Here is a 15780-nt window from a genome sequence, read left to right on the forward strand (position 1 = left end):
CGAGCTCCGGCGGATCCAGCGATGACCTCGGTTTGTGTCGGCGGTCGGATCCCATGGATGCCACCCGGGTTCTCCGCGGAAAGCTGACTGGTCCTCGCCCACCCCGTCTTTTTTTGTATTTCTTTGCTCATGTCCGTTATGGTTTTTTTTTTCTCGGTTACATTACTGCCATTTCTTAATTTTCCTACTGACAAGCGAATACCCCACACCTTGTCTTGTCTCGTCGCTCGAGTGCTGACGGTCCGGGTTCGGTGGGCTTTTGCTCGCTGGCCATGCCTCGAAATTGAATTCAATTTATTAAATTGATCTGGTCAAACTTGTCTCGTAGTAGTCGGTAAGTACATGGAGCGCACTATATAGCGTTACATCACATATTGTCGGGGATATCTTCCTGGCTAGGTAGTGTTGTAGTGGAAGGCAAAGGGATAGCCTCACAAAAAGATCTTAAGACACCCCTTAAGACCCGACGCAGGTATATGGGGTCACAATTAGGACGCATTTGAGATGGCTACAGTGCAATGATAGACCGTAAGCATGCACAAGAGTCATGTTTTTGCATCTTCTTTTTCTTCCAGGAACTACTACGCCCAACCCTTCACCACGTTGCATTTTGCATGCGGCGTTCATTCTGGAATTATGAACACGTGGACATGATCTAATAGAGACATTTAAAGATGGCAGGGCCCGATTGGAGGATACCTGTGTACTCGTGGTGTTTCTCACTATTAGAAATAGTAGCCCTATCTAAGAATATCCAGAAACATCGGAGTATTAAGCCATGTGTAACCTTACACTGCCATGTGCTACTGCAAACTAGCCCTTAGGGAGCAAGGTTGCACGGTATAAAGGGGACAAATCATCACCAGTAAAATTACGCCAGCCGACGGAAAACTGCATCGAGAGATCAGAAGAAGACTAACAATCAAACAGATTACGCCTTCATGCCAGGCATTGGTATTCGTAAAGCGTAGACAAAGTATGCACACTGAAATGCACAAAATTAAAAGGATGCCTTAAGGAGCTAAGCGCAATCCCCGAAATGAGCCATATGGGGCCACTAGTAGAGAAAACAAACCCTTGCACCCCGAGATCCTAAACCTGGATCTGGAACTGAACGTAACAACCCCAAAATTGCAAACAACCATCCGTGCCGTAGCGAGATGCTCAATAGCTCGTGTCCTTCAAAGATTGTGCTCACCCATGCGCTTCTGCTCGATGGCACTGGGGGGAAGGACGTCCTCCAGAGTCTCGCCGGTGCCCTCCAGTTCCTCCTCAACGGAAATGGTATCCTTGATCTTCATGAAGACAACCGGGGCGGCGAAGAGCAGCGAGCCGCAGAGGAGACCGAAGTTGGAGGCATACTCGTTCATGTAGGACATCTTGTTCTTGTCGAGCGACCACATGACGGCCGAACCGGCAGACTGGAGGCCCTTGTAGAAGCCAGCCAAGTTGGCGAGCTTACGACCGGAGTTACCGAGGGCGCCCATGAACCTATTGATAGTTAGCGATATTAGTGAGTGAAAAAGGTAAAAGGGAGAAAAAGGGTAAATGCCAGGCGTACCAGTAGACAATGCCTTGCCAAATCGCATCGTACATGCCGTAGAAGAAGTAAAGGAACATAGGACCGACGTATCCAGGGGTGGTCCAGTCGGTGGGGGTGAAGGTGCCGGCCTTGACTGCAGCCTCGGAGGTCGATTCACGGGTGTACTTCCTCTGCCAAGCATAGCCGGAGCCCCAGATGATGACGGTCAGGACGAACAGGCCGATCAGGGCAGCACGAGCACGGACAGTGCGGCGGAAGCGTTCGATATCCAGCAGGGGGCCGACAATGACAGCGGCGACGATCTGGGCAAACCAGTAGAGGAAGCCGTTCAGGGCCTTGGTGCGGGTGTCGAAGTGAGCTCCGTTGATGCCGTTCTGCTGGTAGATATAGAACCAATTGGAGGACCAGAACATGGGGAACAGCAGGACAATCCAGGGCTCGGCGAACAGAGTTTGCCACAACCCCTTGATCTCAGTCCACCAGCTGGGGTTCTTCATGAGAATGACACGGGATCCATCGGGGCGAACAACCTTGTCGGCGTCACAGAGGAACAGAGCAAGACAGGCGCCGAAGAACATGAGGACGATGAAAGCAATGTAAGTGCCGTCACCGACAGTCTTGTTGGTCTTGACGTTAATGTTCTGGCCAAGCGGGATCAAACTGCCAATGCAGGCGCCGACGTTGAAAATGGCCCAGAACCAAGCGAAGTATCGACCCTTGCGCTGTTCACCGGGATAGGACATCATGATGGTACCCTGCGCGCCCCACAGCAAACCGGCGCAAACACCCAGCAGGGCACCGGCGAAAATGTTAAATCCGGGAACCGTGGCATGCTCGGAGACCAAAAGACTAATCGAGTAGATAGTGTAGCCAATACCACCAAACGAAAGAGCCAGGCGCACACCCATACGGTTAACAAAGGTACCGGCGAAGAAGCCTACAACGGCGAAGGTGGAGTACAGCGCAGTGTTCTAAAAAAGCAATATTAGTCGGCGCAAATGGAAGATCGGGATTTGACAGGTGAGCAGCAGGGATGTGGGATGTCGCATACCATGTCATCAGCCAATTCGGGGGTGCTCTTTCCACCACCGCCAAGGCCACTCAGCGCGTTGAACATGCCAGGGCACATAAAGCAGACGAAGGCGACCATACCCAGCTGGAACTTGGGCGAGGCGTACCAACCGACATTGAACTTGCCGAGGCCGATGCTCTTGTACATCCAACCGCGGGGGCGGGTGATTTCGCCATCAGTGTCATGATAAGTCGACTCTGTGCCGACATGGGCAGACTTGGATTCTGCCATGTCGCAGGGGAGAGTCCAGTAAACGTTGAGAGAAGGTTTGGTAATAGAGGTGCAATAAAAGGTTCGCGGGAGGAGACGATGGGGATGTGGAGAGAAGATAGGGGAGGGAAGAGAGATGTTATGGGGAAGAAGACGGGGAAGGAAAGCGAGAGAGAAGGAAGGATGGATGGCAGGTGAGGGCAGAAAGGGAAGGCACAATGTGAAAAATGGAAGCTCGCGACATCTTTTTGAGCTGCAGCTTCCACGATGGAACACCACCACGAGGCAAGGTAGCATCAAGCGTCCCCGGCCTCAGCTTGCTGACTTTGCGGGGATGGCCCCCGCTTTGATAGCAGAGTTACACCTAACCCTACTTACCATTACTTACTCCTCGTACCCTACGGCGGATGTACCCTCGCACTCTCCACAAGAACCATACTATAGCTGAATTCAGTGCCAAGTACTACGACTCCGCTGGTACCGTCTGTCGCGTGATCCGAGCGAGGGCGCCGTGGTATTGGATCTGGCCGGCCGGGTTGCACCCTGTCGCCAGCGAAGCATCAGGGGCACCCACGGGACGAATCACCCAGCCAGCCGAAGACGGTGGTGGAGATGGTCGGGTTCGGAGGCGTCGCTTAGACGACTTCGGGACTAGCGGGCGTCGACAGGTGCTGGTTTTCTTTTAGGGGGGCGAAACACAGGCGACCTGTTTCAATAGGAACTGGTCAAATTTAGGAAGCCACAGGGGTGCATTCGGAGTACGCAGTTACAATGCGCAAGTCGAACCCTCGAGTTTTAACACCTGGGGAGACTCGGTATACTCCATGGAAAATAAAGACAGGCGCATCCACATGCTCCGCTCCACCGCTCCACGTCCATGTGCTGATCGGCCCGCTCTAACACCCCCTGCTTATTGGATTGCTGGACCACTGATAGCAACAACAACAATATATCTTATCATAATGGTAGAACTGCAATTGGTATCCTAGCTTCGATTCCTATAGGGCGATCTACTCGCTATCACTCGCAGTCTCGACATCGCTGTCTTCCCCGGGCTCACTCGACACCAGCGTCTGCACGTCCTGACTCGCGTTCGGAATAAGACTTTTTTCTCGCTTGATCTTCAACCCGGGCTCAGATTTGATCTGACGGTCCGAGTCTGAGTCAGCATCATCCACGTCCATTTCGTCCTCGTTAATCATATCGCTCCCCAATGTCACCTCGTTCGCTCGGCTGCCCTGCTCGTCCATCTCCTCGTCCTCGCGTGCCCGCGCCTCTTCCGCACGTCGCACGTTGCGGAGCAATGCCGCGTCGGTACGTAGGTCCTCTGCCGACAAGAGAACTGAGCACACTGGGCACTTCAACGCCCGGATGCGACGACCGCGCCGCTCAGGGTCGGCAACATAGGGTGCGCGCGCCATCATGCCCATAATGGCTTCACGCTCGAAACTGTGCCGACATTTCGAGCTGGTGACAGGGTCTTGGAAGTACTGCAAGGTGAGTGGACATTTGAGGGATATTCTCTCGCGCTCAATGGCAATATCATCCGAGTCGGCCGTAGATTCGCGCTGTTGATTTCGCGTGCGGGCGGCCGAGGTCCTGCGTGAGGCAGAGGTATCTTCAAGGTGCGAAAACCACGTAGAAGAGTGCGGTAGTGGCGGGAGTGCCTGACTGGGGGGAAACTTGGATTCGAAGACAACGCGATAGAACCCGATATAGTCGTTGTGCTCGGTGTACCTGCAATGAAAATCCTAATTAGATTTTCTGCAAAGCCATGGAAGAGCGAGACAACGGTTGAAGCCCCGAACTTACCGTTCGGTCAGGGACAGACCATCCCACTCCTGCGCCTCGTTTTTCAACGAATCAGCCAGCCTTTGACTGGGCGGGTTCTGTGCGTTCTGCTCCCGAGTCTGACGCTCAGGAGTTCCCTCGTAATCCTCGTCGTCTTCATCATCGCCTTCGTTCTCCTCTCCGTCCGTTTGCTGTTGCCGCCGTCGCTGTGCACGCGTCTGGCGTGTCCCCAGCGCAGCAGTCTGTGCTTCCTCTTCTTCTTTGTCAATATGCTTCATAGTGTCGAAAATGTCTTGCAAGCGCTTGCCGGAGTCAATCGTCTTGCGCATGCGCTCTTCCATATGTCCCGTCATCTCGTCAACCTTTGTTTCAAACTCAGCCAGTCGTTGCAACCCTCCATCCTCGCCATCGCCTTCGCTCCGGTTTTCTTCATCGTCATCATTATTCCGTGAAATCTTTTGCTTTTCGTATTGTTGTCGGGCGAAGACCATTCGCGAGTTGATATCGCCCGCAGTTGCGGTGAGTTCGGACACGGCGTCTGCGAGGTGTTGCTTCACGCCCTTGAATTCATGGGATTGGAGGAGTAGTGCAAGTCTCTGTCGGCTTTCAATCGTAAGAGGTGCCTCTGGAGGCTGGTATGGGGGTAGTTCGACGGCTGTGCTGCCTCGTGGAGCGCTTCGTCCACGCGCGCTGGCGGGCGGCCGGGACTGGGACAGCGATGATCGCTGTCGCGTGGATGTTGACAGCATTCGGGGGTATTAAGGAAGTGACTTCCTGTTAAAATATGGCAGATGTCGGCCTGGATGGTGTGGAGCCGAATACTGCGCAAATATCTGGTGGGCAGCAGTTCGAAGTCGCAGGACAAAGCATGCATCGATGCCGAATCCAATTCCCAAGGGCTCCCACGCGTCGCGAAAGCGCTAGTCCCATTTGGGTTACAGTGCCACGATAAGCTTATCGCTGACGACCCCCGCCAGCCACGGAAATCCCTTGCCTATTGTTGGTCTACAACAAAAACAATATTCGAATATGGGCTTCTAAAAGTTAAGCCTATACTAAGATGCCTTCCAAATCTGTCTACTCGTAAACAATGGATTATTCAGGTAATCCCACAAGTATTGTTTTTCTTTTTTTGAACTCGAAATACTTTGTGCTTGTTCGAGAAACCACCTAAACCTTGTAGAAGCAGAATGCGTGGTAGAAGCCTGCAAAGGGGTCAGCCGTGTAAGCCATTATGGGGTAGGGGAACACTCACTAACTGCGTCCTTCTCCTCCTCGGTCATGTTCAGTTCGCCGGTAGTGCGGTTGCGAACACCCATTCGCTCACTCAATGGGCCCAATTCACGGTCATTCTTCTCATCCTCCCAGATATCCAGGAAAGGCTTGCGGTATTGAAGCTCCAGGTTGTAATCCTCGGTCAACCTAGGAATGGTTAGCGATGTCCTCTGTATACATCGGGGTATGTACTCACGCTCGGAAGGCTTCCCAGGGGACAACATATTCCGGAACTTCTTCGACAGCTTCTCGCATGAAGTAGGTATACCGCCAGCCAAATGGTGGGCGGAAGACACCATCCTCCGGGGTGGCACCGGGGAAACGGACACGGTAAATGTCGTTGCCCCATTCACAAACATCATCTTCTTGGACTTCGCCGTCTTCGGGAGCCTCGGTCGTGGCAGGCTTCGCGGCTTCTCGTTCCTTGCGTTTCTTGTGGAATGCACTCACGCGAGCGGTGATCATGTCGGAATTTGGACAGACGCCGATGAAGCGACCGCCCTTCTTCAAACAGCCGGCAACATTGCTGAGCATTTGTCGGGTCTTCTCCTCACTCTCAAAGGCGTAGTGGATGGCGAACATTGACGTGACAACGTCAAAACCACCACCTCCCCATCGTGAAGCCATGAGCGAGCCACCAGGCCCAGCATTGGCATCGATACCTACATCCTGGATGATCTTAATGTCGCCCAACCACTCACCAAAGCAGTCCTTCGGGTAAAATTCGGCATGGAATAATGAAGGAGGCGGACGACGTCCTCGCTGACCTCGACCAGAGCGCATAGAAACGTATCGATCCCGAGCTTGCTCAATCGAGATGTTAGCCGGGTCAAGGCCGACGTAGAGATCGACGATTTGCGGCGCAAGCTGCCACTTGCCAAGATCACCACCCTTTCCACAGCCCAAATCGAGGACCAGCAGCCGCTTGTCTTCCATCGGAGGCGGGCCTCCACTGTCATTCGCCCAATCCTTGGTATCATTGAAGCGCAGAGCGAATTCCTCGTCGGGTGAAAACTTCTGAATCAACGTACTTTTCACCCAATTGTTGAAGCTGCGCAGTCCCTTGATTTTGCTCTCCGTCTTCCGCCACTCACGACCACGCTCAGGAACGGCATTGTAGTGTTGTCTGACGACGTCCGAGACGCCTCGCTCTCGGAACGACCGCATCTCTTCCTCCTCCCGGGCCCGCTCACGTTGTTCCTGCTCCTCTTGTCTCCGCCGCATCACCTCCGGGTTCACGATTCCCATCCGAGATCCACCACCGGGCCGTTTGCGCTGCCTCGGCTGTTCTTCGGGGGCTGGTGAGCGACGGCGCAGAGGGGACCGAGAGCGCTGGCGCGAGTCATCGCCCGCGGCATTTTTGGGGCTGCGAGATCGATCGCGTCGGGAGAAAACCGAGGGTTGTGCAGGGCCGCGCTTGCGAGCTTGGTGTCTCTCTTGGACCCGCTTGCGCCTTGGACCAGATGCGTTGGATTGATCGGTTGCTGCGCTGTCTTCGTTCATCTTGGACTTGTCACCTGAAGAACCGAACTGCTTAGAGGGCACGGGGGAAGCGGATGCGCCATTCTTATCGCCATCGTCGGCTGTAGGCGGCCTTGCGGCCGGGGATGTCATGTTTGAAATTCGCGTGGGGACTCGAAGGAAATTGAGGTGGCGTTCAAAGATTGACTACGAGCGCGCTTTGACTGAATGGGGCAGGTATAGTACCTGGGTTCGAAGAGGCAAGCAATAAAGTCGACTCGACAGTAGGTCTGGTGTCGAGGTTTGGCTTGTTGGAGCGAAGAAGAACGGCGGTGCACAGGGAGCTCCGGGTGGGTCCCGCAGCTGACACGGGCGAATCAGACCGAGCTTCTGCGCCGCGCATTTCTGCCATGGGAGTCGTATTCGTCTAGTCTGGCATAATACGTCCAAGTTTCCAACCTTGAGTAGGCTGGCGTCAAAAACATGCAACTCATCTGGCGTCTATGACAGGTATCGTGTGCGGGCTGTTTTGATGGCTTTCGCCACATCGCTCATATTTCGAATCTGTTGTGGCATACGAGTCTACTTCCCAATGTCTCTTTACCATTTCCTCTAGACTCATGCCTGCGATGTATTTTTTGTTCTATACACTAACAGTGCCATCATTCCGTTCACATGTCATTCTTCGGGTTGGAGTGGAAAGTCAAGGCACCATGCCCTATAAGATGTATTCTTATGCGGAGTCGGAAGTAGATGGCCAAGTTAGTGGATAAAATATAGAATTTTGAGGAATTAGAGTGAGAATAGTGTGCGGGCACCATATGACGGTAGCCCCATAGGAAATCAAGGAGGTTCAATTAGTAGGTAAAGTCAGATGTTTTTTTGGTAATTGTGCCAAGCGCAAGCCTTCGCTCTCGCTGCCATAGGCACACATGAATAATAAAGGACCTACACTGTGGACGTTCCAAAATTGCTTTTTTACGTTGCTGTGTGCCAGCCTTCAGGTGCTTAGTTCAATGAACAACAAGTTTTCCTTTAGAGAGAGGAAAAAATCACCCCCTATGCCCTCTGGGACCGCCACTCTCTACAGGTCTCCCTTGGCCTGTTCTAGGACCAAGGCGCAGTCCCGAGAAACCCAGCCAAGGGAGACCTGTAGATCATTTAGCCCCTCCCTGTACTTCTTGGGCATGACAACGCTCGAGCAAAGCAGCATGAGTGTCTCTTGTGCACGGAGACACTGCTCCTCGATCCATTGTGTCAGATCCAGGACCTGAGTTGCGTCGAGCACCTTCAGAACTCCCCAGTCGAGCCTCTGGAGCAAGCTCCAGAGCTCCCCACACATGACAGGAGCGAGATTCTCTCTCGGGCTCTTCAATGGGAACGAGTCTTATGACCGGTCCGGGAGGTATGGTAGCGGCCGCCGGTGTTCGGGGTCGTTGGTCTTCCGGTCCGTATCAGGGTCGTAGGAGAGGGGAGAGAGGGTTGTACCCGTAGATAGCCTCATAGGGAACCGGGAATTGTCGGTGAGGACGGGTCTAGGGGATCGGGATGGAGCTGAGTCTCCATTCTCTTGCCATAGGCACTATCAGCAGGGACGAACAGGGGACTTGGGCGTGGGGCACGCCGGCCACGCCTCGGAGCTTTGGCTCTTTCTTCCTCATTATCAACCCGCTTCCTCTCCAGTGTTCTATCCGCACTTTTCGTCACGGGTCCTCGGTAGGTTTGGGCAGAAGGCACGACGTCTGCTAAAGGGTATGGAGGGCGAGGGCGAGCGTTTCTCTTCTCGGCCTTTCTCTTCTCCAAATGTGCGGGGCCGAGAAATAACGCTGCTGGCATTGGGGGCTGTGGTGCTGGAATCCATTGCTGGCGGAATTTCCAATATGCAGCGTATTCCGAGCTCACTAGATCCAAGACAGAAAGAGAAAGGAAGACATTTTATAGATCCTGCATTTGCGCAATGTGAATACTCATAATATTTGAATGGAGTGTATGAGTCCTGTGAGGCCCTGGCAGATTCACACGATCTATCGTATTGGGCAAGGGAAGGAAGTAAATACATTGTAAGATATATGTGAACTGGCAGTCGATCACATACAATTTCGAAAAAGAAATCCTAGTAACTTGGCAGAGCCTCTTGAAAACCATAATCAACACCTTAGTGCATACGCGAGTTACGTATCTTCAGCATGAACGGAAATAAATTAGGCAGGGCTATATGATTCGAGAGTAAAACATAGTCGTAGTATGTATGTATGTATCAGGTGCACGAACACACTGCATCATCCGGAACGCCGCGCCTAGAAAATGCAATGAAACAAGAGAATAAATACGATAGATTCCAGAAGTTGCCAAAAAAGATCATCATTTCTGAGCAACAGACTTGTGCGGCGACTTCGTTTTCAATGATTGTCGAATGCGTCGAATTCTGGCCCACCATTCGCGATCCGCCTTTTTCTTCGTCTCCTCATCACCGTCGTCATTGATGTCGTCTGGCACAGTTTCTGGCACAGGAGTGCTGGCCTCGCTGCGAATGTTTTCCAATGAAGCACCAGAGCGGAGGCGCCGGCGATTCTTCACTTTGACAGCATCTGCGACGACCTCCCAGCCGCTGCGCAGAGTATCCGCCTTCTCATTTGGCCTTCCTGTGCCGCTCTGAGCCACTCGGTCGATCCAGGGGCAGTATTCCATATGCTCATTTGATACATCCAGAGAGCTGTAGACAGTAACCTCTCCATTTTCCTTCGGCTTGTACATCCAGAGACCCAGCCGACGGAAACAAGCCCTGCATGATACTATACCCGCTGCTCCATCAGCAACAGAATCCCAGCCAAAGAGCGCCAGTGCAAGTGCGGTTTGATTGACAAGTTGCAGCGTGTCTGTTGACGGTGCGGAGGTAGACTCTGGGGTGTCTTGGGAGCTGCCGGCATCGGCGCCAGTTTCTTCATTTGATCCGTTTGCCACTGGGTCCGAATCCTTGAACCATTCCTCAGGCAGTATCCGTGCAGTAGCATCCAGATCAAGGCTTTTGGGAGTTTCGATCTTATCAACAGTCGGTAACTTATCCTTCATCTTCAACAGGTTGAAGTATCGACCATGAAGGCCAGATAGCGCCCTCCCAAGGCTGTTCAGCGGGAGATGCTGGATAGTATCTACGGCGGAGCAACATTAGCAAATTTTTCTGGAATGGATTCCGAATTCGAATGCGCATACCGTCACACGCCTTGTTCCGCCATGGGCATTTCTCCTCATGGCCGTCCTTCAACATCTTAGCGTATTCCTCGACAAGTCTCTCCCCTGTGTAGTACTTCGATTAGTACATTGAGAATGAGATGAAAGAGAAAACGCATAGGTCCATACATATACTTACGAACTTCCTTTCGTTCCTGAACCTTTTCCGCATCATATCCGTCGAGCTCATCGATTTCATCTGGTAGCTTGACGACCACGGAGCCACCACAGCCACTGACGCAGCTCACTCGCACAGAATCCGTGCATATCCAACCGCGCTTTGCCCATTGTACTTCATTGATCGGAGTCGGCTTGGAGTCCCATCGGTCCACGCGACGGAAGGTCTCGAGTCGCTCGAGGAAGATATCACGATCCCATGGGGCAAAGGTCGGGCGCTTATTCGAGGAGGCAGATGTTGACCGGACTGCGGCGCCCGAGATATTCGACATCGAGTTGCGGACAGAAGGAAGGTCTGAGTAGTCGTTACTGCTCAATCGGACCTTTTTGATGGAGAGGTTGGCCGGCAGACGGTCTTTGGCTGTCGCATGCGTCGCAGTCGCAGGCTTCGGGGCATTCGCAGGAGTGGCGGGCTTGGAAATGGATTCCAAGGCCCGGTGAAACTTTCGCTTCTTTGATTCAATGGCGTAGGACATTGCGATGTCCGGCGAGAGAGTAGCTGAGGTGGTGCAGATCAACAGGGCGTGAGAACTATCCAGCGAGCGGTAAGGTGTTTATGCCTTAGGCACCAATACTTCTGAGCTCAGATGATAACTAGGGGTTGAATCTAAAAACGAAAGGTAGGTCTTTGAGTAAGATATTTCTATCACTAAATATATTTTAGTTTCTTTTATTCACTGATCATCCTATCGAGAATTTAATGGCAGCCTGAGGCAGCAGTCGCTGATGCCATTGCAAGCCCACAAATTGCTGCGCGCTGATTGGCGCTCGGCCGCGCATCTTACGATCGCCGCGTCTCCGAAATTCGAGGGATTCTTTCTTTCCTCCGCAAGTTGCCCAACGTCCGAGCCATGGCTGTCCTGGGGACTTCGCTGCCGCTCTGGCGGAGCCTTGCGCCTCGTCTATCGAAAGAACTGCTTACCTGCCGGCAATGCCTGCGCAACCAGAGTTATGCCGCCAAATCCGCTCGTCGTTTCGGCGCAATGCCCTCCCCTCAACCCACGAAAATCCGCTCGCCCTTGTTCTCAGATAAGAGCCGTCAATTCTTCACGTCAAGTTTGAGACGATCCGCAGCTGCCCCTGCGGTGGCTGGGGCCGTCGAGGAAACGGCAGCCAAAACCAAAACCACCTTCCCCAGAATCAGCGATAAATCGGTTGCCTACTTCCTTCTTGCCAGCGCAGCGAGTGTTTTTGGAATTGTGGTTTTCGGTGGATTGACGCGTTTGACAGAATCAGGGTTAGTGGTTGCCATAACGCAAGCGTGAAAATTTGAACGTTCGGATGCTGACGGAGTTATCTTTGAAACTGCAGATTGAGCATCACGGAATGGCGGCCTGTTACTGGTTCTATGCCGCCCATGAACGACGAAGACTGGGAAGCCGAATTTGCGAAGTACCGCGCATCTCCCGAATTCAAGCAACTGAACTCTCACATGAACCTGGACGACTTTAAGTCGATTTACTATATGGAATGGATCCACCGTCTTTGGGGCCGATTCGTCGGCATGTCGTTCGTCATCCCCGCAGTATACTTCGTTGCCCGGAAGAAGGTCTCGACGCCTATGGCCTGGCGCCTGCTCGGTATTGCTGGTCTCATCGGTTTCCAAGGTTTCTTGGGCTGGTGGATGGTCAAGTCGGGTCTCAAGGATGATCTGTTTGCGCCGGGCAGCCACCCGCGCGTGAGTCAGTACCGTCTAACTGCTCACCTGGGCGCTGCTTTCACCTGCTACGTTGCTATGCTCTGGAATGGACTGGCTATTCTCCGATCCCACCGCTTGATGGCTGATCCTGCCTCTGGCGTGAAACAACTCGAGGCCCTCCGCGACCCGCGATTGGCATTCTTCCGTCGCTCTGTTGCCGGTCTGGCCCTTCTAGTTTTCACTACTGTCATGTCTGGTGGCCTTGTTGCTGGTCTGGACGCTGGTCTCATCTACAACGAATTTCCGTATATGGGCAATGGCCTTGCGCCGCCCAGCTCTGAGCTGTGGGACGCTCATTACTCCCGCCATGAAGATCGCTCCGATCTCTGGTGGCGCAACATGCTGGAGAACCCTTCCCTCGTCCAGCTTGACCACCGCATTCTCGCCATGACGACCTTTACCTCTATTGTGGCCTTGTTCGCTTACACCCGCCGGTCTCCTACTATGAAGCGCATGCTGCCCCCTGCCGCTCGTAGGGGCATGCACGGTGTCCTTGGCTTCGCTTGTATGCAAGTCGGCCTGGGTATCTCTACTCTGCTTTATCTCGTTCCCACTCCGCTCGCCTCGGCCCACCAGGCCGGTAGCTTGTTCCTGCTCACTTGGGTCATCATTCTGGGAAGCCGTGTCTGGCATCCCTCTCGTACCGCCAGGCTTCTTCAGATGGCTGCCAAGGCCCGTGGCCAACAGCTCTCGTCTGCCACTGCGGGTGCAGCGAAGCGATTGTAAAGAACGGTTTCCGAGTGTACGAATACGTTACTTCAGGGGGATTGCAACATCCGGTCCTGCTATTCTGATACCATCTCCATTCACCTTTCTAGTATCCCATTGATCCAACAGGTCACAATGTATAAGTATTACTCATTGAATCCAAATTTGTAAAAATGAAACCAAGTTGGCATTGCATTCGATACGTGAAGTAAAGCTCGATCTGGGTATCAAGAGGATCCTACCCAGGTACGTACCATTGAACCAAACGCTACAACTCCCTCCATGTTTCATTGAAAAGCAATCCTGTTCATTCTCATCATAACTTACGTGCGCTCCTTAAGATCAGCCTCGTACCTAACTTACCATCAGCGTAGATCAAGATGGTCCCATACATTCAATGGTCGAGGCGGCGTAGCTTTTGAGTGCAACGAGGCTGCAAGCGAGCACGTCGAGGGGGATTGCGACGAGTAGCCTCGAAGAGGCGCAGACTCTCGTTCTCGAGCTCATCTTTGTTATTCTCGGCCGCAGGCATGGACAGAGTCTCGTCGCTGTCGTGGGAGCGGCTTCGAGTTCGGCCGGTGGTGCGAGCTGCCGGGGTCGGGGTCGGTGTATCTATGTCCGAGCCGATTGGCATGGACGGCGAGGCCGGACTCTCCTGCAAGTCGGGAGAAGATTGCATCTCGACCAGAGCTTCAGCCGCACGTGCCTGCAGAAAAGCAGGTCGGAGGTTGCGAATACTTACCTGGGGTGTTGTAGGTGTGTACTCGTGTCGCAGCGGCGAGCCAGCCGGGCCTCTCTGCCCATCGGTGTGCTCAGCAGAGAATGTCATGTGGCTCAGGTTACCTCCACGCTTCTGACGGCAATTGTGGCAAAGCTGCCAACCGCATCCACCGCAACGAGTCATTCCCTGGTTATTGCGGAGGTTGCAGGTATCGCACTTGGCCGTGTGCGCCGAGACTTCGTCAAAGTGCATGACCTGCTTGGGCAGGGTCCGAAGGGGAGGTGGGTTGGGAGGGCTAGTGACTGATGGGCTCTGGTTCGGCGTGATAGGGTATTGGGTACGAAGGCTCTCAGGGCCACATCTTCCAGCTCGCTCGGGGGTCTTGAACGCAATTCTCTTGGTGCTGGTCGGGCGAGGCGTGGCAGGCTCTGGGGGTGGCATCGATTCGCTTTGGCGCGCCGGCATAGGGCTCTGGATTAGTCTGTGTACCCAGTATCCTGTGAGAGCAACATTAGTCTTCTCTTTGAAAATGAGGCCTGTGATGATAGTAAACCATATTGGCATATTCAGCTTACCTCCTTGTCTCGGGGTGGCATGGCCATGATGACGGAACCGTCCCTCCGTGATGGGAGTCGGCGGAAGTGATGCGCTTTTCTCGTTTCCCTAGGGAAATAAACAAGAGTCAGCGTTGAATCCCTGTGGTCAGGCTAGGTATCGAACACTCACATAGTCAATCAGAGGAGGAGGGGGGTAGCTCAGCAAACTAGATGTCCGGTCAGCTTTAGTAGAGTGAGGCAGCGAGAAAGGTTGACGAACGGTCTTGGGCGGTCCGCGAGGAGAAACTTCCATCTCAATAGGGCCGAGATGGAGCGGCGGCAGGACTGGTCCACGCGAATCCGGGGTCCGGAGAGGGTTATCAAGAGAATCCAGAACTGGAGTTCGAACTCCATTTTGCGGGCTTGAGTAAGAGAGGGTCCCAAGATTTTCCAGCGCCTGCATTCCAGGAAGAGTTGGCTTACCGGACTTGGGTGTTTGATCCATGATGGAAGAATAAAGAGTAAAAATAGTGCGAAGGTGGATGTAAAATAAAGAAGTTGATGGATGCCGCCGTGGCGGAAGGTGAAGTAGTAGGGGAGAGGAAGAAAGGTAAGTGTGGGAGAAATGAATTACTTATATTTCTAGGGAAACCCAAGGACATGGAGGATTCCATCTCACTTTGGGATGGCGCGTTTCTGCCTGATAGGCCCCCGCCGCGTAGGTGTAATCTCCCATCCTACCGATCATTCACTCTGAGCAAACTTCAAGGCGTTATCTATCCCTAGAAAAGACGTGAGGCACATACGTATCGGTTATTCCCAGACCATTCCATCTTGCTCTTGAAAGAGTGTTGCATACCATGACTTTGGACCTTGATATGTTAGAACAGGACAGTTTAAAGTTGTGGTAGCAGATGTGTTGCTTGGTGTTGCATTTCAACCTTGGGTTCCTTCCCGAAATATCAAATGAAGCAGACATGGCACAAACCATACTCTCTGCTCTCCACTCACATCCCCCGAATTTTCCGGTGCTCGGTCAAAAATAAAGCTCAGAGACATTAAATTAGTGTAAATTCTAAGGTGTAGAGGAAATAGGAGAGGACGACGGTTATCATGAGGACGGTGCTGCTAAACTAGATGCATGGAGTATAAGCTCCTGTCCCTTAAGACTCTGCCTACGACTTGGAGACTCACCATATACACTGTTCCGGTGTCTTTGCACTGCGGCTATAAACTTTTCGAGGTCGTTCCGGACACAATCCAGTTGCTCTACTCTTCATCTTTTGTACTCCTAGAAGTGTATGCTACGACCACTATAAAGTATCGCTCAGCGACTGCTACGGTTAGTAGGACGAGGCA

General features: G+C 52.9%; 7 protein-coding genes across 7 annotated transcripts; 1 reads left to right on the top strand and 6 right to left on the bottom strand.

The window, feature by feature from the left end:
* Positions 1-1181: 1181 nt before the first annotated feature.
* Positions 1182-2846, bottom strand: N7532_008679 (uncharacterized protein; the record flags this gene model as incomplete). The annotated part of the gene is made up of 3 exons (XM_056621171.1): positions 1182-1491; positions 1562-2514; positions 2595-2846. The coding sequence occupies 3 exons, from the start codon at positions 2844-2846 to the stop codon at positions 1182-1184; spliced, it is 1515 nt and encodes a 504-aa protein (XP_056471977.1).
* A 989-nt stretch (positions 2847-3835) lies between these two features.
* On the bottom strand, positions 3836-5365 carry N7532_008680 (SUMO ligase MMS21; the record flags this gene model as incomplete). Its single annotated transcript, XM_056621172.1, has 2 exons — positions 3836-4562; positions 4638-5365. The coding sequence occupies 2 exons, from the start codon at positions 5363-5365 to the stop codon at positions 3836-3838; spliced, it is 1455 nt and encodes a 484-aa protein (XP_056471978.1).
* Positions 5366-5786: 421 nt separating this feature from the next.
* abd1 (mRNA (guanine-N7)-methyltransferase) lies at positions 5787-7505 on the bottom strand (the record flags this gene model as incomplete). Its single annotated transcript, XM_056621173.1, has 3 exons — positions 5787-5821; positions 5872-6038; positions 6088-7505. 3 exons carry the CDS (start codon positions 7503-7505, stop codon positions 5787-5789), a joined length of 1620 nt encoding a protein of 539 aa, XP_056471979.1.
* A 931-nt stretch (positions 7506-8436) lies between these two features.
* On the bottom strand, positions 8437-8694 carry N7532_008682 (uncharacterized protein; the record flags this gene model as incomplete). The annotated part of the gene is made up of 1 exon (XM_056621174.1): positions 8437-8694. One exon carries the CDS (start codon positions 8692-8694, stop codon positions 8437-8439), a length of 258 nt encoding a protein of 85 aa, XP_056471980.1.
* A 1019-nt stretch (positions 8695-9713) lies between these two features.
* N7532_008683 (uncharacterized protein) lies at positions 9714-11233 on the bottom strand (the record flags this gene model as incomplete). Its single annotated transcript, XM_056621175.1, has 3 exons — positions 9714-10501; positions 10563-10646; positions 10720-11233. 3 exons carry the CDS (start codon positions 11231-11233, stop codon positions 9714-9716), a joined length of 1386 nt encoding a protein of 461 aa, XP_056471981.1.
* Positions 11234-11608: 375 nt separating this feature from the next.
* On the top strand, positions 11609-13182 carry cox15 (cytochrome c oxidase assembly protein cox15; the record flags this gene model as incomplete). The annotated part of the gene is made up of 2 exons (XM_056621176.1): positions 11609-11994; positions 12069-13182. 2 exons carry the CDS (start codon positions 11609-11611, stop codon positions 13180-13182), a joined length of 1500 nt encoding a protein of 499 aa, XP_056471982.1.
* A 376-nt stretch (positions 13183-13558) lies between these two features.
* Positions 13559-14926, bottom strand: N7532_008685 (uncharacterized protein; the record flags this gene model as incomplete). Its single annotated transcript, XM_056621177.1, has 2 exons — positions 13559-14548; positions 14612-14926. 2 exons carry the CDS (start codon positions 14924-14926, stop codon positions 13559-13561), a joined length of 1305 nt encoding a protein of 434 aa, XP_056471983.1.
* Positions 14927-15780: the final 854 nt, after the last annotated feature.

Source organism: Penicillium argentinense, assembly GCF_028826775.1.
Source record: "Penicillium argentinense strain IBT 30761 chromosome Unknown utg000009l_segment0_segment0, whole genome shotgun sequence".
NCBI lineage: Eukaryota > Fungi > Ascomycota > Eurotiomycetes > Eurotiales > Aspergillaceae > Penicillium > Penicillium argentinense.